The sequence below is a fragment of the Pseudochaenichthys georgianus genome, chromosome 20, assembly GCF_902827115.2.
Source record: "Pseudochaenichthys georgianus chromosome 20, fPseGeo1.2, whole genome shotgun sequence".
NCBI classification, from domain to species: domain Eukaryota; kingdom Metazoa; phylum Chordata; class Actinopteri; order Perciformes; family Channichthyidae; genus Pseudochaenichthys; species Pseudochaenichthys georgianus.
In genome coordinates, this window is record NC_047522.1 from 16,032,964 (window position 1) to 16,057,752 (window position 24,789).

General features: G+C 41.1%; 3 protein-coding genes across 9 annotated transcripts in view; all 3 read left to right on the plus strand.

The window, feature by feature from the left end:
- Positions 1-2,984, plus strand: part of LOC117465517 (dnaJ homolog subfamily C member 13-like) — a 29,509-nt gene extending 26,525 nt beyond the window's left edge. For 2 of the 3 annotated variants that reach the window (XM_034108347.2, XM_034108348.2), the window contains 5 exons: positions 48-227; positions 553-693; positions 789-932; positions 1,063-1,162; positions 1,862-2,984. In XM_034108347.2, the coding sequence (XP_033964238.1) occupies positions 48-227; positions 553-693; positions 789-932; positions 1,063-1,162; positions 1,862-1,959 (663 nt within the window). In that variant the 3' untranslated portion in view covers positions 1,960-2,984. Of the gene's footprint in view, positions 1-47; positions 228-552; positions 694-788; positions 933-1,062; positions 1,163-1,453; positions 1,559-1,861 lie in introns of all 3 variants that reach the window. The other variant, XM_034108349.2, reaches the window with a different exon arrangement.
- A 1,519-nt stretch (positions 2,985-4,503) lies between these two features.
- Positions 4,504-22,237, plus strand: topbp1 (DNA topoisomerase II binding protein 1). Of its 5 annotated transcripts, none has more exons than XM_034108899.2 (28): positions 4,504-4,573; positions 5,114-5,206; positions 5,311-5,445; positions 5,569-5,712; positions 6,205-6,386; positions 6,620-6,813; positions 6,986-7,162; positions 7,284-7,450; positions 7,572-7,735; positions 8,531-8,775; positions 9,170-9,492; positions 9,995-10,167; positions 10,304-10,515; positions 10,792-11,108; positions 11,226-11,411; positions 11,540-11,655; positions 13,075-13,198; positions 14,509-14,667; positions 15,243-15,339; positions 15,436-15,622; positions 15,750-15,979; positions 18,102-18,244; positions 18,348-18,435; positions 18,863-19,026; positions 19,566-19,694; positions 19,774-19,863; positions 20,909-21,070; positions 21,840-22,236. In XM_034108899.2, exons 2-28 carry the CDS (start codon positions 5,120-5,122, stop codon positions 21,966-21,968), a joined length of 4,524 nt encoding a protein of 1,507 aa, XP_033964790.1. In that variant the 5' UTR covers positions 4,504-4,573; positions 5,114-5,119; the 3' UTR covers positions 21,969-22,236. The 5 variants fall into 5 exon arrangements, with proteins under 5 accessions (XP_033964790.1, XP_033964788.1, XP_033964789.1 ...); XM_034108897.2 differs by having other exon boundaries at positions 4,527-4,957; positions 5,102-5,206; XM_034108898.2 differs by having other exon boundaries at positions 4,527-4,957.
- Positions 22,238-23,762: 1,525 nt separating this feature from the next.
- tmem108 (transmembrane protein 108) overlaps positions 23,763-24,789 on the plus strand; it is a 62,487-nt gene continuing 61,460 nt past the window's right edge. Inside the window, exon 1 of the mRNA XM_034108675.2 lies at positions 23,763-24,209. The gene's annotated coding sequence lies outside the window, so the exon portion shown is untranslated. The remainder of the gene's footprint in view (positions 24,210-24,789) is intronic.

Here is a 24,789-nt window from a genome sequence, read left to right on the forward strand (position 1 = left end):
TTACACTCGCAATTTCCCTTCTTCCTGTCATCTCTGGTCTCTTACAGGGTGAGGCCCTGGAGACAGTTACCACGGCAGCAGTGTGTCTGTTCAACGCGCAGAGCCAGCTGGCTGACCAGGTTCCTCCTCTGGGACACCTGCCTCGCGTCCTGGCATCACTGAGCCACAAGAACAACGCCGTGCCCAAGAGCTCCATCCGCCTCATACATGCTCTGTCAGACAATGAGGTGAGGAGACAAACACACAGGAGACAAACACAAATATGTTTTTAAAATGTTGCTTCCAGGACTCGATATATCTTGTTTTACATCTTGCATTCATGAATTCCAGTTGAAAAGATGCTAAGAAGCATTATGGGAACTGTAGGAGCCAGTGTATTTGAAAGATGTCTCACAGCAAGTCAGGATATTTTTCAGCCTTGGTTGCTTTTTTCTTTTTTCCATACCCTAACTTTTTTAATATTTGCCAACAAACAATTTATTGTGTAGTTTGTCTCCTTTCTGTACTATGGCGCTCTTACATAGCTAACCACAGCTGTCTTATTTTGTGTAGCTGTGTGTACGCTCTATGGCCGCTCTGGAGACCATCGGCCCCCTCATGGCGGGGATGAAAGCCCGGGCAGACATGGCTGGATTAGCTTGTGAAGCTCTCAACCGCATGTTCCAGAAAGAGCAGACAGAACTAGTGGCCCAGGTAAACCCCTCCACCATTGTTATTTATTTATTTAGTTTGGTCGGTCATGTTTGACAGTTTAAAATGAATGAATAATGTATTTTATGAATGAACAGGCTCTCAGAGTGGAGCTGGTCCCCTACCTCCTGAGGCTCCTGGAAGGAATCGGCTTGGAGACGTTGGATAACCCCTCCGCTACAAAGGCTCAGATAGTAAAGGCTCTCAAGTCCATGACTCGCAGTCTGCAGTATGGAGAACAGGTACGATAGGAGTACATGAACAGCAGGATTATTAAATAAAAGTACTGGACAATTAGTGCTGCTAATTGTTGAAATGACATCATCCTGTTTCTTAATCTTATTCACCTCTTTGCCAATCGCTGCTCTGCAGGTGAATGAGATTCTTGCCAAGTCCTCAGTGTGGAGTGCCTTCAAAGACCAGAAACACGATCTATTCATCTCAGAGTCTCAGACCGCAGGCTACTTGACCGGTAAAGTATTTCCATTTACTTTGCCTGATATTAAAACACTCGGCACACTCACAACACCTTACATTTGATTAACAAGCTTGGCTGTTGAAATGATTTGTCTGTCAGTGTCTAAAAGGTAAGCCTCTACTGCCTTTCTCTGAGCTGATGTTGAGCCTTAATGCTTTGCTTTATCCTAAAAACGACCTTGTGGCTGCCTCCTCACTTAAACCAGAGACCCTTTCTGTCTCCACAACCTATAACTTCCTGGCTCTGCCTTCCCTGTCCTGTTTATCCTCCACGTTTCCTCCTCAGGGGTATCCACTCCTTCTCTCCTGGCTGCCAGTAGCCCACTGCGAGGTGGGCTCTAGACTCCTAAGCTGGGCCCTCACAGCCCTCCTCTCTCTTGCTCTGATGCAGGTAGACCTTGACCTACTGCCATCCCTTGCCTCTTTACCTCCATCTTGACCCACACTTCATTTTCCATTCCCACCTTTCCATATTCAATACTAAATGTAATTCCCTAACACCTTCCCTTCCATCTCCATCCAGCAGCTCATTATCCATCAACTCAAGTTCCAGGAAATTAACAGAAATTAAATTGAGTCAATGTAGTGACCACTTCTCCATACATAGAGTAGTCTTAAGAACATCTTTGTAGCTAACCATTAGCTATCCCTCCAGGTCACACCTGCGCTGAATCTCTCTTCCTGTCACCTGTAGGTCCAGGAGTAGCAGGCTACCTTACAGCAGGAACTGGAACAACGGTAATGCCCAACGTCCCACCCCCTGTGGACAACGACAGTGGAGACCAAAGCTGATGGACACACCTCACAGTCACGCTCAGGCACCCAGACTGCCCTGCAGCTACACGGCCGCAGCTCAGAGAGGGACTGTCCAGCTCCCCGACGAGGGGACGGAGAGAGAGAAAGCCGGAGGAGAGCAGGCCGTCATTGACCGTCACCAAAATCTCTGCAACACCTCCTCCAGAATCACTCTCCTCTCCCCTTGCAAAGGGCACTCAAGTCTTCATGGACACTTTTGAAATAGTTTTAACTGATGACCACATTTGTTTTGTTTCTGTGCTTCTTTTCTTGTTTCTTCCAATGACACGCAGAAGAGTTTACTTTTTGTATGAATATATTTTTTACTCCACCTTTTTTTTCATGAGAAAGACATTGGGAGACTGAGGCGTATTCTAGGTTAACTGTCTCTTCTCTATTATCTTAATCCTCTCAGTCATATCCTAATTGGCTATACTTACCCTAAATTATGATCAAAAGATGCTTGGCCTTGTTTGAGACACATTTGTGCACAGGACCTATCCACCTCTTACATTAACATGGCATTTACTAGTCTGTACAATGGATTCTCAAATGGAAAATCTAAATCATGTGTGTATGATTTCTCTGCCTTGAGTGATGCTGACGTCTTGTCTGGTTTGGTCAGGTCCAGTTCGATCCACTCTAACAAAGTTGACACAAATCTACTCTCCAAATGTCCAGCCTCTTATTCCTCTAAACTTAATTCATAGTTCATTCTGCTCTCTCTCTGAAGGCTACACTTTCTGCCTCACATTTTTTTAAGTAATTCTCCTTCCCCCTCAGAAAGCAAAAAGCACTAGAATATTTATAAGTGAATAATAACCACCGGAAATGAGCTTCTGCTAAGACATGACGAATGACAGTGACTGATTATGAATCTATGTGAAAGACTAGTGCAATTTGTGAAATGTTCAATGTAATATTACGTATATAATTTCTATATTGAATGTACATTCAAAAAAAATAAAATCTGTCGCACTTGTACATAAAATTTTAAGAATAAAAGGGAACCCACAGTGTTATTCTTTTGTGATCACATTTGTAATTGTTGAAGTAACAGGTTAGAAACAATACATTACAATAAGTAATATTCACAATAAGTTATCTTAAAACATGTGTTTTAGTATGCTTTGTATGTATATGCTAAGGAGCCATATTTATTTCCAGAGACAATTCTCTGAGTTCAATCTTTATTATAAACAGATGTTATTGTTCAATGTGGATGACAAGACAATTAAAACTTGAATGGACAAACCATTAACTTAAGATTTAAATGGTTAAACATATTTTAATGTCTAATTAAAAAAGTTATATATTACCTAATTACTATAAGTAGGTTAGCCTATATTAGGATTATATGTTTTCATCCCCCTAAAAGCCTGCGATAAGTATTATTTTAGATAAAACTAGTGTAAACATGGCTCTTATTTAGGTTAATGCAGTGGTTCTCACACTTTTTCTGTCAGGCTCCCCCTTTGGAGAAAAAAAAGGTCGGCCCCCCCCCCAACACGTAACAATAGTCACGTAATGGGCCAAGTTAACGTTTATTAAAATACATCAATATGAATTTGAGCATTCCTTTCAAAAAAATCACTTTGCTAGAACAGTTATAAAACAATGCTCCATAAGTCTGTGTGGTCAAAAAAATATATACATAATACAATTGTGCAATCCCTTTGCGAGAACAATACATTATAATACTTTGCCACTTTGCAATCTGTGCAAAAAAATGAAAAGAAAGAAAATGCTGATATTTGGCCAAAAAGTGTGTCTTATCACAGTGGCTGCAATGAGCCTGTTTTGCACCGCACATTTCTTCAAAACAGGGTTGCAGGCTCAGTGTCGCGGCGCCAGAGATTTCTTTTGGGGGTGCTGTGTGGTAGCTTGACGTTTCATAGAGGGTGCTCAAACATTTAGGGTTTTCCATTAATGCACAGTACAGGTAGAGTGGCATATTCTACTGCAACAATCTCCACGCAAATACACAGTGTACCCGCGACTGTTACAATGAAGGCTCGATAATCAGCTCACGACATATAGGTGTAAGCAGGGGTAAAGTGGTATTTTTATAGTATGTTCACTCCCCTTTTAAACTTTATTCTTTTTTTACTGTCATATAGTATTTCATACCTGTTTTTCATTTATTCTCTTATTTTTTTATAACTATAATGATCATATAAACATGTGCCTCGGAAATAATTGTTTACATTAATCGTGACCAAACCGTTTGAGACCCACTGAGATAACTTAGACTAAATTTAAGTTAACTATCTACACAGAGAGTCCTTTGGTAAATTCACTGAGCCTCTCAATTTGACAGGAGAGGACTCTCGTAGAATATTGTTTTTAATATCTATTAAGTTAGTAGGCTATATTTATTAATTTGGTTTGACATTTTTGGCTTTTATTATTTTTACAATTGTTTTTAAACTATTGTATAATTGTGTTGGTTTAGCGTCTTGTCTATTTGTACAATATTTATCAAACGATAAATATTTAGGTCCTACGGATCTTTTGAACACTAGTCCGACTCAACACGGTTGAATTATAAGGTAACACCGGAAGATTCGCCGTTGGCGCGAATAACAACAACAGAGGATTTTTGTCAAATGTACCAAGCTGCTATCATTAAATTATTACAAAGTTGTTATAAGTGTGTTAAATACTGTGGATAATTATAACCGTTCGTTTATGATAATATGTGTAATTATTAAGTGTACAGCATTGTTTACGTTATATATGCGTGTTTGAATGTTAGCTAACCAGTTCCCTTCGAGTAGGTTAATGCGTTGTCTTTAAACATACATTGTAAGGGCAGGCTATGTTTAAAGTAACGTTAGCGTTGGATAATTTGTCACCGTTCGATTATATTTCGATGACTTTCTTGTTGACAAGCCATACTGACGTTAAGCTAGTACTCAAATGACAAGTTTGCGAACACACTAGTTAGTGTCTGAGTATCGATACTGGCTCTTTCGTTTTCTGACAAGAGAAGGTAAGTAAGCTAGCTTGCTAGTATGCTAAACATATAACGTTGTACCAATTGACTGCCAGTATAGTATTTATACACATTTAGTAAGAGCATATTCTGTCTAATGTTACTGCTAAATTATTTCATCCAACATTAACGTCAAGTCAGTTTCTTATTCAGTTCACCATGTCCAAAGGAGACAAGGAAGGCTTCATTGTGAAGTTTGTGGAGAGCAAAACACACCAAACAGAGTATGCTGTCAAGGCTTATGAGGTAAACTCCATTCTCAAATCTTTTATTGATAATTGCATTGTTTCCACTGTTTTGCTGTCTCTTTGCTTACCGTGAATTATGGTATTTTCCTCATCTTTACACAGGCCATTTTGGAGCTGCAGTCTGACAAGTACTTGAAAAGAATCGATGAAGATGCTGTTTTACAAATGGACCAAAAGGACAAGTCTCTATTTGTCTTCAGCAGTTTCACCACCCCAGCCTTTCTGCATTGCAAGAAGGTCTAACCCAATATTTAATACATCTAAGTAACCCGGTAGGCCGGTACCCTGTATTTAATAAGAATTAGCAATTATATGTCAAGTAGTTCTTCTTTTTGTCACACTTTGTTATTTGTTTTGTAGCTTGGCTGTCGTGTAGTAAGTCCACTGGTGGTGCTGTACTGCCTGAAGCAGCAGCATTGTGTCCCCAAAGCGGAGAAGCCCGTCTACAACATGGCCATGGCTGACATCACTATTTCCTGCACCAGCCTGGATAAAGCAACACGGGTTGGCTTACTTAGCCTTTACAGATTGTTGTTCCTTTTAAATCTGCAGTCCTATAAATGACAATGACATCAGCAAGTTTGTAAATGACTTAAACATCCACAATCCACACATCTGGAAAACAAATAAAGATTAGGGATATCATTTGAAGGATTTTATACAAATGGGGGGATATTTGCCCTTTCACTTTTTGAAAATGCTGGTGATGTGGGGATATATTATCTCTGTCTCAGCCTATCTGCCTTTTGTAGGTGATATTATGAACATGTAATCACATAAATAATGAGGGAACACAGAATAGATCTAGTAGAACAAACGGTTATGTTAATGAAAGCAGCAACTATTATTGTGATAAAATCTTAAAAAACCATCAAAGACATTATTTTCAGTTGTTTGCTGTTAATAGTGAAAGTCTGAAAAAGATTCCATACACAAAACTATATGACAGGGTCTTGTTAAGTTTTCAATGTTGTTTGTGTCTGTCTCTCTCTATAGACAGAGGTGATGGACCTGGTGCAACTCATGGGAGGACAGGTCTATCTTGATCTAAATGTATCTGTCACACACCTCATAGCAGGAGAGGTGGGTAGTAAGAAATACCTGGTAGCTGCCAGCCTGGCTAAACCCATCCTGCTGCCCACTTGGGTCAAAGCCTGCTGGGAAAAATCTCAGGACAGGTATGTACTCTTATCAATATTGACATTCCTGTTCCCACATCTACTTTCGAAATATATAAAACAGATTTTTGTTAATTTATCTAAAAAGAAGGTTCTCCAGTCAATGCAACCAAAATAAGTGCAATCAAATGATACAATAGTTATATGGTATTGTGAGAATTTTATGGTAAAATAATAATATGACAAATACTGGGCTTTGGATGATGATTAACACACTGTTCTGCCTCCTTCAGTCTTGTCAGGTATACAGATCTACCTATCGAGGACTATCTGTGCCCTGTGCTGCGCGGCTGCACTGTGTGTGTGACCGGCCTCTCCAGCACGGAGCGGAAAGAGGTGAAGCGACTCTGTGACCAGCACGGGGCCAACTACACCGGTCAGCTGAAAATGAATGAGTGTACACACCTTATCGTTAGTGAGCCATCAGGTAAGTTGGCAGCAATACCAGCACAATGTTTTACTTGTTGCCAACATTTTAAAACAAGATTCAATTGGAAGGACATTTTTATTTAGTCATTGTTCAACGTTAACAATAATCAACCTGCCTATATCGTTGCGTGTGCTACTAGTAACACTGGTGTCTTTATGTGTGTTTGCAGGTCAGAAGTACGAGTGTGCGAGGAAGTGGAACGTGTATTGCGTGTCTCTACACTGGCTATTTGACAGCATAGAAAAGGGCTTTTGTCAAGATGAGAGCAGGTACACTGTGGACCGTAACGCGTCAAAGACCACTCGACCACACACGTCCACCCCGACTGGCAGCAACAAGAAGGAGGGTGAGCCACTAAGTGACATGCACTTGTTTGTGGTTTACTGTATTAAAAAAAATAGTAATTCCTCATGGTCTGATAAGGAGTATGTAACCTGTATCATAAAGAACCCTATTTTTTTCTCCAGAAGGTTCATTTCTGTTGGGTTTGAGCCACATCTCTGTCAATGCTAGCATGACAATAAATGACACAGCCCTCACCAACGCCACCGTCAGCCGCCTGGAAGGTCCTGACCCCATAGATACTCTGGATCTCACCGTATGCCCGGCTGATGATATACTGGACGGCTGTAAGGTAAACAACAAGAATACTCCTTTAAATATAGGGTGGATTTCCTTTCACACCATTTTAATTTCTTGATAATGTGAAAGACAAAAGTTGTGGTCTTATTTCTCATTTGTTGAATGTTGTGCAGCTGTATCTGTGCGGCCTGCCGGGGAAGAAACTGGAGAAGCTGCGGCGTCTTGTGAATGCTGCAGGAGGTCTGCGCTTCAACCAGCCCAGTGAGGATCTCACACACGTGGTCATGGGAGACCTGGACCAGGACTTCAAAGTGTTTCTGGCCAAGGCAACACACAGGTCAGAACAACAAAGCTTACACTGTATTTGTTGCATCCTCACTTAATAGATTTCTGGGATTTTGTCTGTTTTGACCTTTCAACACACAGAACTTAAAAAAAAGTGCTGGACTATGTAAATGGACTGGATTGATATAGGTGCAAGGTGCTATCTGCTCAAGGGACTAATATTCACACACATTGATATAAGATTTGCCACGCCATTGGGCTTAACCTGGGGTTAAGTATCCTGCCCAAGGTTACGTTGATATGTTGACAACAAGGCCTGGACTCGAACCCCCACAACCTTCCGAATGGTAGCCGACCACACTGCCTCACAGTCAACAAATGAAATACTGAATTCCCTAAAAACATATACATCATGATTACTCCAGCTAGAAGTTCCCATTTGATGTAATCCTGGCATTGAAAAAAACATCTTGGATTGAGTGTCCTCCAATGAAGTGAAAATATTGTAGCTAAACATTATAAATGTGACGTCTCAATAATGGTGAAACAATGTGTCTACTACTAGAGATTTTGAGAATTTTAATGAGAGTTCAGAAAATATACATTTATTAGAATGACAACAATGACGTCACCTGCCTAATCAGGCCTAACACCTCATTCTATCACCTCTCTTCTGTTTTTACTGTGTTTCTTTAGTGCAGTACTATTAAACAAATGCAAAAATGCCACAAATATCTTCTAACTAAGTCAATTACACACAACCCTGCTTAAAGAGTACTGTTGCAATGTAGCAGGTTTGCACTATGTTTAATCATTAAAAGGATTTTGTGTGTACGTTACTCTCCAGGCCTCATGTAGTAACAGTGCAGTGGCTGCTGGACAGTTATACTAAAGGCAGTCTACTCCCAGAAGCGAGCTACCTCCACCCAGACTGTCTGCCTCCCTCTACACCTTCTGTATCTGTTCCTGCCCATCACATCCCCCCCTCCCGTTTCTCAACCGGTCCCCCTGCAGCGAGTCCCAGCACACCCAGGCAAACAAGAGCAGAGGAAGATCTGCTCTCTCAGTACATGGATGATGACCCTACAGTAGGTACGTGTCTGTAGTAGGGATGGGAATTTGAAAGCAAATGTATATTTGAATATTCAACCCCAAAAAACGGTTAACCGATTAACCGGAATGTACATATCCTATAAAAAAAATGGTTTTGTAATTTTTAAAAATAAAGAAATACATGTTCAAATAAGTATAGAAATTATTCCATTTGATAATATGTATCAACTTAGGCACCCCTCCCAAAAAAAAAATGCAATAAAAATACTCATAACTCATATTCGAATTCCTGAATCATTTTGAATATTCGATTAATCGTTCCCATCCCTAGTCTGTAGTCAAAGAGTTAGCTTAGCTTAATTGGACACCATTTAGAGATTTACAGGATAATTGTATACAAATGCGCTAATTTCAATTTCCTTTCATCCTCCAGTGGACATGCACCCACCAGCAGAGGGCAACAGCAGGAAGTCCTTCAGTATGTCTGCTGATCATTGGGCACCCAACCACAGCAGAGGACCAGAGCCGGACTCCACCCTGTATGAAGCCAGCGAGGCGGGACTGTTCTCTGGGAAATGTTTCCTTCTCGTGGGCTTTGGCGCTGAGGCCGAGGCCCAGCTCTCTGTCCTGGTGACAGAAAACGGAGGAAGAGCTCTGATTGGCCGAACACGTGTGGTGGCAGACTACGCCGTGGTCCCACTGCTGGGCTGTTCAGTGGAGGCCACAGTGGACGAGGTGGTCACTGATACCTGGCTGGTAAGATCCATGTCATACTGTTTTAATAATATCTATGTAGGGAGCAAGGCTTCAAATGAGTAATTTAATAATTAGTAATTATAGTGTCATCTGTTGATTTGTCAACTGGTGGGTAAATGTTTATTTTTTGTTAAACTTCTTTTAATCAAGGTTTTTGTTTTGTTGCTTTTTTCGTTTTTTGGGGCAACATGAGTTAGGCGCAATTAATGTATTGACAGAAAATCCACACTTTTTGATAATCCATTTATTGTTTAGGTAGATTTATCAGGATAAAATACTAAACCTTTTCTGGTTGCAGCTTGTCAAATGTGAGGGTTTGCTGCTTACCTATATTTCATACATTGTATGAAAATAGAATTTGAAAGTGAATATATTTGAGTTTAGGTCTAATGTTTGCAAAAAACCTGGGCTCTGGGAAAATATGATTTTGTAGCAGACTTACACAATTCATGTTGTATTGTTCTTTAGTCTTCATGTATGCTTTGCTCTTGTACATTTTTAGGCCATGTGTGTGGAAAAGGAGAGTGTTCTGCCGCTGTCCTCCAACCCTTTGTTCACAGCTGTTCCTGTGATGGACGGACGTCTTCCTCTCAAAGATTGTGTTCTGTCTGTCAGCCAGTTCACAGGAGCAGAGAGGGAGTCTTTGGTGGAGCTGGCCAAGCACCTGGGAGCAAAGTACGATTATATTGAGTTAGCTAAATATATGCAGATGTTTTTGGAACCCAATATATTTCTCTCTCTAATACATTTTACGATTCCTTCCTCCCTGCCTATTGTTAAATCTTCTTCTTTTATTCCCTCCCTCCTCCAGTGTCCAGGATTACTTTGTGCGCCTGGCCAATCAGAAGAAAGGCATGCTGGCCAGCTCCCATCTAGTGCTGCAGACCCCTGAAGGCACAAAGTACCAGGCAGCGAAGAAATGGGGGTTTCCAGCCGTCACCATGTACTGGTTACTGGAATCTGCTCGGACCGGCAGGAGGGCAGAGGAGGGGAGGTTCCTAGTTGACCTGCCACCCTCACCGGGTTAGAAAAGAGTCTTGAATAAAGCTTATATCTGGATTTAAATGCATGTTTTATTTGTATTCGTTAATACAATTCCAATGAATTACCGACTTACTGGTATGATCATTTGAATTCTGCAAGGTGTTTTTAAGTAACACAACTTAATTATCTAATATTTAAGTGGGAAAATATTCAATTTTGTTTAGATTTTTCAGCACTTAGACTGTGTATAACTTAAGGCCGACTGTTTCATTGTTTCTTTTGTTATGACAATCATTTTATTTTCTTCTTCTACAGAGAGGGAAGATGAGAGTTTTGTCGGTGGGTCCCAGAAGCCAAGCATGCCCCCCCCAGCATGTTTGTCCCCAGAGATCCCTTTGCTGGGTGTCCAGAGCGGTAAGGCCGTTACCCCACTGGATTTGGCTCGCTTCAAGAGCAAAGTGTTCCGCTCCGTGTTGGACGAGATGAAGCCCAAAGTTGACATCAGCACCCCCAAACAAAGCAAGGAAGGCGGCAGAAGGAACCCGCTTCAGAAGGAACCCCCTCTGCAGCTGGACACCCCCTCCCGCTTCCTCAGCAGAGACCAGCTGTTCAGGCCCTCTTTCAACGTTAAGGTAGGAACCCACAGAGTAGAAAGTGCTTTTTTCTTTATGCTAAAGGCTTGTAGCAATGAGATCATCATCATCATCATCATCATCATCATCATCATCATCATCATCATCTTTGTTCAGGACGCACTAGGAGCATTGGAGACTCCAGGGGGGAGATCCAAACCAGGAGAGAGGGTGGACACTCCGCTGACTGATGTCATCAACAGGAACCTGAAGGTGGCTCTTGCCAATAGCTCCCGAACCGGCGCGTCAGATATGCAAGCCATTTCTGCCAGCCCCGTATTTACCAAGACCACTGAGAAGCAGGTCAACTGAAATACTTAAAAACACAATATGCCTGTTTGCCAACCTCTCACTCATTGCAGAAAATGAGACTAACCTATATACTCTCGACATAACGTACAAACAAACGTATTATTTTAATTGTTTCTAAGGTCCCAGAAAAGGAATCTGGTCCTCTGGCTGGCGTTGTGATCTGTGTGGGAAAGAAGCTGAGCAAAATGCAGGGAGAGTTCAACGCCATCGCTGCCTCGCTCGGAGCTGACTTCAGGTATTTGACACCTTTTTGTAAACTTAAAGAGGATGGGTTAAAAAATAATTGAAGTATTAAATAAAACAATTCTTATGTGCCCAAGTGTTCAGTAATATTGATGCCGGGTTCTTACGGTCATTAAAAACCTGGAAAAGTCATGGAAAACAATATGTTTCCCAAAGTTTTAGAAAAGTCACGGAAATGTAACTAAAGTTGCATCAAATATAATTTATATTTTATCTAATCGCCGAAATAGTAATACTATAATGATAATAAATACTGTATCGTATAGTAATGAAACGTAAAATGGCATTTAACTGTCGAGGTATTTTTCCGGTGAGAGATTTTAGTTGCTTTAGCCTGAAGAAGCTAGTAAGCCTCCTATTTGATTAGTTTTAGATAGGCACAACATGTTTCATATGCAGACCTTATTTTCCTGTTCCATGTTAAAATAAACTATTTTCAGTGGTGGTGCACGATAATTATCGGTCCGATATTAGGAATTATGACGTCATCCCGATAAACTCGATAAACGTATTAATAGCCCCGATAACATACAATATATTTTTGGGGTAAAAAAAATAAATAAATACTGCGGTGTGGGTGGATTGGGATGAGGGGCGCTTGTTTTTCACTCGGCTCCTCCCGTTTTGCCAGTACTGTGGTATTATGGTTTAGGAAGAGGGGAGTTTTCACAAATCCAGCGCTCCCTAACTCATGCCTGGCTGTGACGTAAATGGTGTGCGGCCGTGAAGCCAGGACAGTAAACAAACATGTCGTCGGTAGTATAGGACTATTTCAAAGTTTCAGAGTTAGATAGTTCGCTTGCTATTTGTATTAACAAATGCAATGCAGAAGTTCCACGAGGAGGGAAAAAGGCAACGAACTATAATACGTCCAACCTGATTAGTCACCTGAAACATCGCCATCGCTACGATGGTGTGTTAAAAGCGTACGAAGACGCCTGCGCTGCTAAACTAGCGGCGACTCCAAAGCCAGCTGCAAAGGCACCGGGGCTTTTACCTATCGACGAGGCTTTTGAAAAAGGCAAGAACTTTATTTGGGAAAATAAATATGGTCACTTTGAAGAGTCAAAACTGTTCTTGGCTTTGTTTTGTTCATAGTAGTAATGCTCATGTCATTTGCTCACTACTAGTCTTTTTGGTGTGCAAAAACTACAGGTACATTTAATATATATATATATTATATTATTATCGGTATCGGTCTTGAGAAGCAGGAAGTTATCGGTATCGGTTTCAAAAAACCAATATCGTGCATCCCTAATTTTCAGTGGTACCGCTGAGAGAGTAATGTTTTTGGTCATGGAAAATCATTGGTGAAAAAGTGCATGAACCCTGTTGATGGCTCTAATCATTATTCTCATTTAAATGAACCCAGATTAAAATATCACAACCATCTCTTTCGACTTGTTTTTAGGTGGGCTTGTGACGATACAGTGACACACTACATCTACCAGGGCCGAGTGGGGGACAACACCCGGGAATACAGAGGGGTGAAGGAGAGAGGACTGCATGTGGTCTCCCAGTACTGGCTGGAGGCGGTACGTTTCCCTGCAGCAAATATAAATATCATCCCAAGTGAATTCATTTCTCTTAAATGCACTGCATACAACTATATTCACACATCGCAGTTTATACATTCACAGCTTAAGAGGATTTAGATTTGGAACTAGTGATTGGTAGTTTTGTGAGTTTAATTGATTAACCATTTAGTTTAGAAAGTCACAGAAGATGCGGAAAAAGGCCAGTTTTCAAAATGCAGTTTATAGTAAAATAAAAAACCATTTGAGAAGTAAAAACATCTGCCATTATTGCCTGAAAAATATATTTCATATCCTATTACTTGTTTTAATAGCATTTTTACAAAAAAAGCCCAGGCGAGCCTAACATGTGAAAAAATGGCTTAGACCTCAGAGAGTTAAACTTGGGCCTGCGACCATAGTTTTACTATATTTTGTTTTGAAAATCCACAGCAGAGGTTTGTGTCGTACTACATGCGGTGTATTTTGCATACCTCTCAGTAGCCAACGATCTGTGAGTCTGTTGGCTCAGACATAAACTCCGTAATAAATGTAGTCTACATTTCATAAGAGGTGTAAAAGCTGAGCATTTTAAATGCTTATATAATCTGTAGTTGTATTTGCATTGTTGATTTAATGTGTGAACGAGGCGATATAGAGAAGGTTAAGCTGCCATTATTAGGCTGTAATTTGTTATATACTGTTGGAGTGGTAAGCAGGCCTATTGGTTTTGGATATGTGTGGAGTGAGGTGGTCCGTGAGTGTTTTTTTATTGGTTAAGTGGTCCTTGGTATGAAAAAGTTTGAGAAACACTGATCTAGAGGAGGGTATGCATTTGGAAAAAGGCAGAGAACACCTTAAACATGAAATTGATCTGTCAGATCACGCAAAAATATACAGACAAGCATTTAATATCAGTATCATCATGGTCTTCAATTCACTGAGCTGCAATACATTTAAAAAAAGAAGAGAGAAGCCAGTTCTTTAAAACTAAGGAAAGGATTGGGGAAAACGATTGAAGTCGAGTCCTCAGGTCTTGTACTCTCAAGAAGATGCATAAACTGAACACTTAATTTAATTTAGGATGTTATTTCCGTGGTTGTAGGCGATGCTTTGTACGTTACCATTTAAATTCACGAAGCACATTTCACCGGGGGTGAATAATTATAATCCCATAAACAAAAGCAGAATACTTCATCAAAAACAGCTTTGATGTGATCATTTTGCAAACAGATCGCAGTTGAGGCTATGTTTCCCCTCCCTAATTCATTTAATTAATTATTGTTGCTGCTTTGATAAACTTCTGTTTTCTGATTGGTCCTCCTGTGCAGTGTGCTGAGGAGCAGAGGCATGTCGCAGAGTCTCTGTATCCGTTCACCTACAACCCCAAGATGAGCCTGACCCTCAGCCAGGTGCCCAACAACTCTCAGAGGTCTCCACCTTTCACAAGACCACAACTCCAAGACATCGCTGAGGCCAAGGACAGCAAGGTGGGTTTAAATGTGTCAAATCAAGTCTGGGGCCTTAAATATCATTTTTGTATTTTTTATTTGCATTTTAAGAAATTATTCAAGAAGCATACATAACAAAATAAACACATATAGATACATAAATTAACTACATAACAGTTAGCAAATCCGGAATGAAATAATAATAATAATAATACAAATAGAAGGATGGATATAATATTAATACTCGGGTACAGATTAATTGTCAATTCTTACCTCATGGTCCTTATAAATCTTCATTATAGTGTTCTATACTTTACCCATTTTCCCCATCTTTCCTCAAAGAAATGCATTTGGTTTCTAATTCTCAGAGGTGTCCATAGATTTCATTTACTAGGTTCTTCCATTGTGAGTTGATTAAGTTATTATCTTTTAGCCAATTCCTTGTCATTTGTTTAATTATTGCTAAATATTGTTTTAAGGTTCAGGAATGGATACTGTTTTGCTGGGAATTGATATTTTATCTTTTAGTGTAATCTAATGAAGAAGTGCAAAGGCGAAATTACTTTCTGTTTGCCCGTTTAATTACCTTTTCTTTTTCATGAAATGACCCTCAGAGTGAACACATTGCCCCAGAAGAGACCACACCATTACGCCGCGTAAGTGATGGAAGCGTAAATCAAGACGAGATGAATGATACTACAGAAATAACTGGTGGGTGTTTTTATTCAGCTTTATTTTCACAAAGCTTCTTGCACATTTTTCCCATTGACATGATGATTCCTGTGGGTGATTATCATCTTGTTTCAGAGACTCTAGAAATGAGGGTGAACCTTCAAAAGCAGCTCCAGGAGATCATGTCGGCCACCAAGCTGACGACAGGGAGGCGGACATCAGTCAGACTCAGCAGGGTGGGATCAGGAGGGGCCGACTCGGGCCCCCAGACTCCTGATCGGTTTGGACGCTGCGGGAGCCGACGTACCCTGGAAGCTCTGAGGTAAGAAGGGGTTCAAACTTCGGCCATTTCTAACAAAATTAATAGCTGTTGTTGTTGTTGTTGTTGTTGTTGTTATGCTATAAAATCCATTCACACACTTCCTCGTCTCACTTTGTCCTGTTTTCAGGGTCTCCAGAGAAGCAGCTATGGACATAAACACGGAGCCATCTCAGAGTGAACAGATCGTTTGGGATGACCCTACGGCGCGGGAGGAGAGGGCCAAGCTGGCGGATAATTTGCAGTGGCCTGGGAGTCCCTCCCAATACTCTGACCCTCTCGCACCTCCCCCTCCTCCCCCTGCAGAACACGTCTCTGTGCTCAGGGACTCCATGACGGACTCTGAGCTGGTGGAGATGGGTAAGAGATCAAAAGCCTCTTACATCAAGTATTTGTTCAAAGTTTAAACCTAGTTAGAAACGTGTGGCGTCTACTGTAAGTGGACATTTACACTGTGGATTGAGATCACTTGGAGTTAAAGGTACCAGGTGTAATTGTAACATTGAACCAAATGACGGGTAATGTTGCGTGACGCCTGCTTACATACGACCAGTTTGGATCCAGAAGTAGTAGAATTTAAATGAAATAGGAAATATGTTTGACATGACACCTTATCATAATGCTTTTTTAGAATGTTTTGCTTTAATGTCAAAATCATGTGGCTTGGTTGTGTGTGTGTGTGTGTGTGTGTGTGTGTGTGTGTGTGTGTGTGTGTGTGTGTGTGTGTGTGTGTGTGTGTGTGTGTGTGTGTGTGTGTGTGTGTGTGTGTGTGTGTGTGTGTGTGTGTGTGGTGTGTGTGTGTGTGTGTGTGTGTGTGTGTGTGTGTGTGTGTGTGTGTGTGTGTGTGTGTGTGTGTGTGTGTGTGTGTGTGTGTGTGTGTGTGTGTGTGTGTGTGTGTGTGTACAAAGGATTAGCAGTAAAGTTAAACATTATTTGGCTTCCTACATTTTGTTTTTTAAATGTATGTTACAGGTTGTCATGCTACAGAGACCTGGGGGGTATACTGCGAAGCAGGATTTTCGCTTAGCCGGCTAAATTCAGGGAAAACTCCGGCTTTCCGGTCATCCGAAGCTGGTTCTCTTTTTAGCAGGCTAGATCTCCATGGTAATATATGCTAAGCAGCTAACCTGGTCGGGACCAGGTTAGGTTGCAGGCTAAGAGCTCAACTCAGTGAAAGCACCGCCTGCTGACCAATCAGAGCTCAGTGTGCGGAGTTTAAAGCGATCAAGTCATATTACAGGAGAAAGGAAATACAGAAAAACTGCCGTCGCAGGAAAGACGGCCGGCAAAAATCACCGACTGTGTGAACGTGAACATGAATAGAATATCACCTCCCATCTTCAGAGCAATCTGACTATTATAACATTAGCGTTAAGAAAGCTTACTTAAATATTGGCCACAACATAAGTAACCGGATCAGAGTACATTAAGTACAGTCCGCGGCATATCACTTCATAATGTATCATATTATCTCCTTATCTGAGTCAGCTGAGCCGTATCTGGCCGTGCAACACTCACAGTGTCACAGACTGTATGCAGAAGTATTATTTTAAGCAACACATTAAGTTGACGAAACACTCGAGACAAATGTAATTGAAGTCAGATCGTGTTTTAGACGGGGCAGTGATATCATAAACCTGTTAATGTACGCATTCAAACACTTTTTCTTTTTCCAGCTGTAGTCACCTTGCAGGTGCAGCTATGTGGCTTTTATCCTGGATAAAGTGTTTAAGTCATGGATGTTTAAAGTTTAACTTCTTCATTTTTGACTAGTATTAAAGTTCACTTTTCATTTTTGACTAGTATTAAAGTTCACTTTTCATTGAGGAAGTATGACGCTGCGCTGTCAGTACGCTTCTCCATGTTTGTGATTGGTCGAATGCTCCAGATACCACCCCTTTCATGTGAACGCGCACCTAACTAGATAGGACAAGGCTGGCTTGAGCGATCCACTTGATAACCAGCGTCGTAGTACAGTTTAGCGAGAGCGCCTATGTTTTGGATTAGGCCAACCGGCTAACTCAAACATATCCAGGTTAGGTTGAACCAGGTTCGTAGTATAGGCCCCTGTTCTACATGTGTTATTACTTTTGATTGGATATGCTATGAATGTTGTATAGCAACGTATTAACATATTACATGTAAGGTCTGTTAACGAGGAGATTTAACAAAAGCTAGTGCAACCGACTCCTGTAGAGAATTATCTTGTTACTAAAGATATATTGGTTTGAACGCACTACCCCTATCCATCAGAGATTCTTCCTCCCTCACAGCATTCAAAACCCACCTGTTATACACTGCATTCAACCACTGACCACCCCCCCTATTTTCTGTTTTGTTTATCTCTTTTTGTACTTTTCTTTGTTTTGTTTGTTGTTGTTTTTTATTCTCTGTCAAAGCGTCTTTGAGTTTCTAGAAAAGCTATTATTATTATTATTATTTGACTGCATCTAAAGATAGAAATCATTGTATCCTCTCCCAGCTGCTTGTGATGTCATCGACCAGCACATGGGCCAGAGAGTCACCACGCCTCCATTAGAGGAGCCAGAAATGGACATCCTCACTCCTAAAGCCCCCAGCATCGCCTTCCCTCTCGCCAACCCTCCAGTAGCGCCAGAGCCACAGGTGAAGATCCATATTTACATATCAACAAGAAGTGGAAGCATCTCTATAACTGTATGTTGCTTTCAAACAAGCTGCTGGTGTTGAAAGGTCCTTTGTCTCTCAGGAGGAAGAGAAGCAGCCACCCAGATTCCAGCTCTCCTCCCTCAGCCCTCAGGAGCGCATCGACTACAGTCACCTCATAGAGGAGCTTGGTAAGTCCTCTGACACGTCACAGGCCTGAAGTCAGAGGAGATAATCCCTGATGAATAAAAAGCAGGATCTGCCTGCAGGCCATGGGAGTATTTCCTCCTGCTGATGTTTCCTGCTGTGAGATCAGATTTCTCAAATAAACCATTGCCTCATAAATGTAGCTTTTACTGAAACAGTGTTTTCAACCAAAATGCTCAATAACAAAGAGAAACATTACATATAAAGGGACACATTGATTGCATGAAATAGTAGAAAATGTGTTGGATTCTAGGAAAAGGGATATGTTTGACTCACACCAGCTCACAATGACTCAGCAGTTTGGATGAATGTCTGACTCGGCACTTTAACATACAGCTATATATACATGTATAATACATACAGTTTGTCTTATCTAAATGCTTTCTCACATTGTTCCGTCTGGTCTTGTAGGCGGTGTAGTCCTGGACAAGCAGGCCTTCGACCCCAGCTGCTCACACATCATCGTAGGGACTCCTCTGAGGAATGAGAAGTACCTGGCAGCGATGGCGGCGGGCAAATGGATCCTGCACCGCTCGTACCTGGAGGCCTGCCGCTCCGTTGATCACTTCATCCAGGTCAGGATCTGAAGATTTCTGTATCAGTGCCTCTAGCAGACAACTATTAACACATTTGTAGTGGTTTTATTCACATTGCAATTACAGTATTGTTGTGGTTGGGTTAATGTGCAGCATGTCAGCCTGTCTGTCCTATAAACTGACCACAAGTGTTTTCATTTATGTTCACCCAAAAACAAAGCTTTTGAGAGAAAATTGTCTGTGATCTTATCTTGAAATTGGTATCAACATTGAGCATACAATGGTCTGAAATAGGTACATTAAGTTTTCTAACATGACCTAGTACTTTCAAAAAGTAGACTTTGAAGTCATGAGGAGCTCTGCAGTCCAATCACCTCTCCTATTTAACAAGTCTTTTATTAGCCAGCTACAGTTCTAGCATATAAGAGATTAAAACTGTGTCGAGTAACAGTCGTATTTTCCTGAAACTAAGACATGCTCTTTTTCCATTAGCTACACAACCACATTTTTCTTCATTTCAATTATTACTACAGTGTATAATCCTAAATATTTGACATTGCTATTTGTGTGTGTTGCAGGAGGATGAGTATGAGTGGGGCAGCAGCTCCATCCTGGATGCGTTGCCCTCCATCACCTCGCAGCAGAGGAGGCTGGCGTTTGCTGCCATGCGCTGGAGAAAAACCCTGCAAGGGCGCTCAGAGCAGGAGGTACTCACACAGAAAGCTAACAAAACAGTATCATCTACTACTGGAGTGGTAAAATATACTATATGTTCTTTTACTTCAGGGAGCCTTCAGTGGATGGACGGTCATGCTGAACATCGATCAGAGCAGAGAATCAGGCTTCAGGCGGTTACTGCAGTCTGGCAGGGCAAAGGTGGCTGTTTCTAAAAGAAATAATAGATGTTTTTTAGACAGTATCTTGTGAACTGCGGCCCTTTTTCAGAGAATCTTTGTCTAGCCAAAAGGTATGCATAGTAGGGATGCCAGTGATTATTTGATTATTCGAATATTCGTTACAGTCTCCATAATCGAATATTATTTTTAAAAATCGATTTTATTTATATATTTTTTTATTATTATTTATGTTTTTTTTTTTCTGGCTTAGTTTCAACCAAAATATAGACTAATGCTAATAATAGTAATAGTATTAATAATTGTAAATGGCCATTGGTCACACCACCAGTTTGTTTTACTGTAAACTTGGAGGAAGCCTGTGTGCTGAGCAGACTGCTGCTGCAGCACGCTACACACCGCCCCCACCCCCCCTCTCCCTCACACGTGCGACTAAAGATGAACAAAGCGGAATATAAAAAGAGTTCCTCCTCGTGGAACTACTTCGAACTTACAAGTGCAAAGGAAGTTAAATGCAAGCTCTGCGAAAAGACGTTGGTCTATCACAGCTCAACCTCAACAATGCGTTTTGAGTGCATCCATTTGAAGATGCGTGATGCACGCACAATTTATTTATTGCAATGCTGCTATTATTATTAATACAGGCTACAGCCTGTATTAATACTAGCATTGCACTAAATAAATTGCTATAATAATATTTATTGCAATGCTGCTATTATTAATACAAGCTGTAGCCTGTATTTAATAATGGCAGCATTGCAATAAATACATTGTGCGTGCATAGCGCATCTCCAAATAAAGGCAATGGCAGGCACTTTAGAAAATAACAAAAAATAAACCAACATCATGTTGATATTGGTTTATTTGTCGTTTATTTTGTTTGTACTGTTAAACATGTTCCAGTAAAGAAAACAACGGAATTCCTTTTGTCTGAGTTTGTTTTTTTCGGTCGAATAATCGATTATTATTCGCCAGGGCTGCCGAATAATCGATTTTGATCATGGTCAGTTTCTGGCAACCCTAATGCATAGTAAAGACCCTCGTACTCATGAAATTCCTCTCCCCAGGTCCTGCCGAGTCCCTCCCCGTCCCTGTACAAGGAGACCACCCACCTGTTCGCAGACTTCAGTCGGCTGAAGCCCGGAGACTTCCGAGTGGACGTGTCAGAGGCTACCTCGCAGGGGGTCACATGCCTAAAGCCCGAGTACATTGCAGACTACCTCATGCAGGTGAGTGGAGCTTTTAATGGGGAGTATTTCTAGGCTTGCCTCCCTTTATCGTAATGTATATGTAACAGGCTTAAGTAGTCTTTATTCGTCCCACAGAGGGGACATTTGCATTTGTTACAGCAAGAAAAGAGCCAAAGACAGCTTTATATTAACTAAGAAGCATGCATAAGAAAATATTAAAGAAACACGTTTAAAAAATAATTACACAATTTACAAAATAAATACACATCCTGTAAGAGTGTGAAGATATAGCGACCAGGTATATATTTCACAGTTATTAACGGCATATATATATATATTGCACATCATTTTTATTTCGTGGGAGGCGTGTGGCGCAGTGGATGGAGCCTTGGTGTTGGGATAAGGGGAGCACAGGTTCAAACCCCACTGCAGTCAGCATGTCGTTGTGTCCCTGAGACACTTCACCCCAAATTGCTTCTGTGGGGATTGTCCACAGTATTGAGTATGTAAGTCGCTTTGGATAAAAGCGTCTAACATGTAATGTCATTTCACAACAGGGGGTGTTATAGCATAGTCTGTGTTGTTGTTGTGTGTGTGGGGGTCTACCAGGGGCCGTGGTGGTTATATTAGCTTTGTAAATATTGACCCCAAGTAAGTTTTATTCATCTATTGAAAGCAGTAAAAAAAATTGAACAGATTTAATTGAAATCCCTCTTTTTTAAGTTTGACATGTATGGCATGCGTGTGAATGACATCTGTCAAGACCAGATTCAATGTTAAAGGTTTGTTTTATGCACCTATGACACAGGAACCCACCCCGCCCATCGAGCTGTACTTCCTGACCGAAGCTTCCACTGAAGAAACTCCCGGCACTCCGTCACGTAAACGCAAAGCAGCAGCCGACAACGCCAAGCTGAAAAAAACACGTCTGAACTAAAATGTCACCACTAAATATTATCATAAAAAAATTCCCATATCTATGATTGTAAATAAGATTTTTTTTTTATCAAAAATAAAAATAAATGTAGCATTTGTTTTGCCTCTCTGGAATCTTAAATCAAGTCCTTTGCAGTTTTTGTAGTGCACTGTGAGACTGTAGCCATGATTAATGACTCAATAATGGTCTGTAGAAAATGTTGAGTCATGTTTTGTAATTGGGTGCAATGATAGTCTGTGGCCTGTGGAGGGCAGTACATATTCACTGTAGTACTCTGGTCTCTGTTACAAGCGATTTTAAAAGCGATGGAATGAGAAGGCAAGTTTGTAAATACAAATACGCTTTTTTTCATTGTTTTTTTAACAATCAACCCTACTTTTATGTTATACCAATCGACAACATCAACAGTGTCTATTCTTCTCTTCACTTAGTAGCAAGAAGTTAATTAGGCCTCCCTTGGCTGATAAAAGCAATTCTAACACTCAAACTTAAAAAAATGCCTGTATTCTTCCCAACCCATGTGGTTATGTGGCCCCTGCTATCTGCTGTTGATCTCCCCCTGCAGTAAACACCAGATTTTCTTTACCCTGTGTTGATTTAGGTCTTTGGTGAAGCAAAGTGCTGTTTCATACCAGGGTGTCAGCTGAGGTTAGATGCCCTTGTTCCCTCCCATATGGACGGTAAGTGGTTTAACCTCATAATAGATGCAGCAGCTGACTACAGACTCGTTGTTGAACTGCTGTTTGAGAGGTAATGAGTGGGATTAAAGGAGCAAGAGCTGGACTGACAGAGGAACATGACTCAGGCTGATGGCTCCGAGGGCTTCCAAAAAAGGAAGGGGCAGCTTAAGGTCACTTGTAAAGGTTAACACGGAAAGAACATGCAGAGGTCAACTTTTCACCACCATCAGTACTGTCAGGTATTCAGTTAGAGCAGTGGTGTCCTAACCTTTTAGCCTCATGGACAATGTTTGCTCGGGGTACATGGTCACATGACTCATTTGGCATCTATTGGTGGTTTTCACATTACCCCGTTTGTCTTCTTGTGACCCCTTCAGTAGGTTCCTCTCCTGAGTTTGAGATCCACTGGGCTGTATCACTACACTAAACTGATCAGCAATCTTATGTCATGGTCTGATGTGAGTCTATTTTAGTATTACTCAAAACAAACAGTTTAGAAATTGTAATTGTCAGATTGAAAATAAAGATTAAACCCAACCCATGAAAACAACAAACCATTGTAGCATGCAGGACACATTATCTGAAATATGATGATTAATGCATATTGTATTGTTTCTCCTACTCTAATCATTCCAGTTCATGACTCAGAGGATGTGTCGAGCAGAGAGGAACAATCTATGATCTGATGAAATTATCTTTATTCCAGTACTTTTTTAGTATTGTGTTGTTTTTTTAGATTCAACCCAAACTGTATTAAAAATAATCTTTTCCTTTTTTTTAATACAAAGAGAAGCTATAGAAAGAGTTTTACTAAGTCAGTGACCTAAAGGGTTTCTAATGAATCAATTAACTATTTCACAGAATTGTGGTGTCCCGCAGCTTGAATGTGATCCTACTGGATCTGCAGCCCTGAGAGCAGCTAGGTTTGTAAATATCAAATAGAACAATATTTATTATTACAGTTAGACATTCAGTCAGTGCATCTGATCTGTGTTCGTCAACAGGTGTCCACAGGGCTAATCTCCCACTTTACTGACTGGCAGGTGGCCAAGAGTTGCATTGACGCTTCACTTCGTCACATGGCCTCCTCTCCTGTAAGGTAACCTTAGGGTTTTTGTATCGGAACAGTTTGATTCCTGCACTGGGAGAGCACTACTCTGAGCAGGGAGGGAAACTCTGCAGCAGTCCTCATTAAAATTCCCTGTCCGTACACACGAAACCCTCCTTTGGTGGGTGGCACCGCCAGCGTCCTGCGCGCCTCTTTAATTGCGCACCGCGCATTTACCCAGCGATCATCAGCAGTGGCCGCGCGGATCACGCTCCCTACAGGCGGAGAGGCGCCCTACGCATCTGATTCAGCGAGTGGACACGCTGTGCGGCGACACGGTCCCTCCTGCAGTCACTTGGCTTCTTGTTGCGGCTCATGAGTGTGACATTTCTCGTTGGGGGACTGGCAACATGTGCGCCCGGATGGTGTGAAGTGTGACACAACGGCTTTGGGGCTTCATTTCTCTCGGATACGCCAAGTACCCGACGTTACGGCGCACCTTGTGTATAATAGGTAAGTACATCCGTGTATTTCTCTGTGCTCACCCTCTATGTGTCCTACCTGTACTGTGTTTTACTGACGGCTCTTGCAATAGGCTCCCTCTGTGTATTGATTTTGTTGAGCATCTGATTTGTTGAAATCCTGGATGAATGTTTCCAGGCAGTTATGAGCGGCAGAGTCTGTCAGACATGAGCAGCAAATCACTTTCAGTGCTGCATCCAACTGTCACTGCAACATATCCCAATGTATGGTTTCCCATTGGTTTAGAGAACCATTTAATGTATTGCATGATATAGAAGTTGACCTGATGCTGGTCAGTTCTCTGGACGCTCTCTTGGTTATCCCATTTCTACTAGGAAAAACATTGGATTAACTCCAATGTTTGTTTGGCAGATTAACGTTTTGTGTGGGATTCAAATTGTCTCTAGCAATCCTTAAAACAGAAGTATCATGGTGAGTTAAGAAGATGTTCTCTGAAGTGTTTCCTTAAGACTTTGAGTGGCTCTTGGAAAGATTTATGATAAAGATGCCTTGCCATGGCTGGCTGTTGTCCAAGTTTATTTGCAGCAGTAGTAAGCTAGTTTACTTCTAA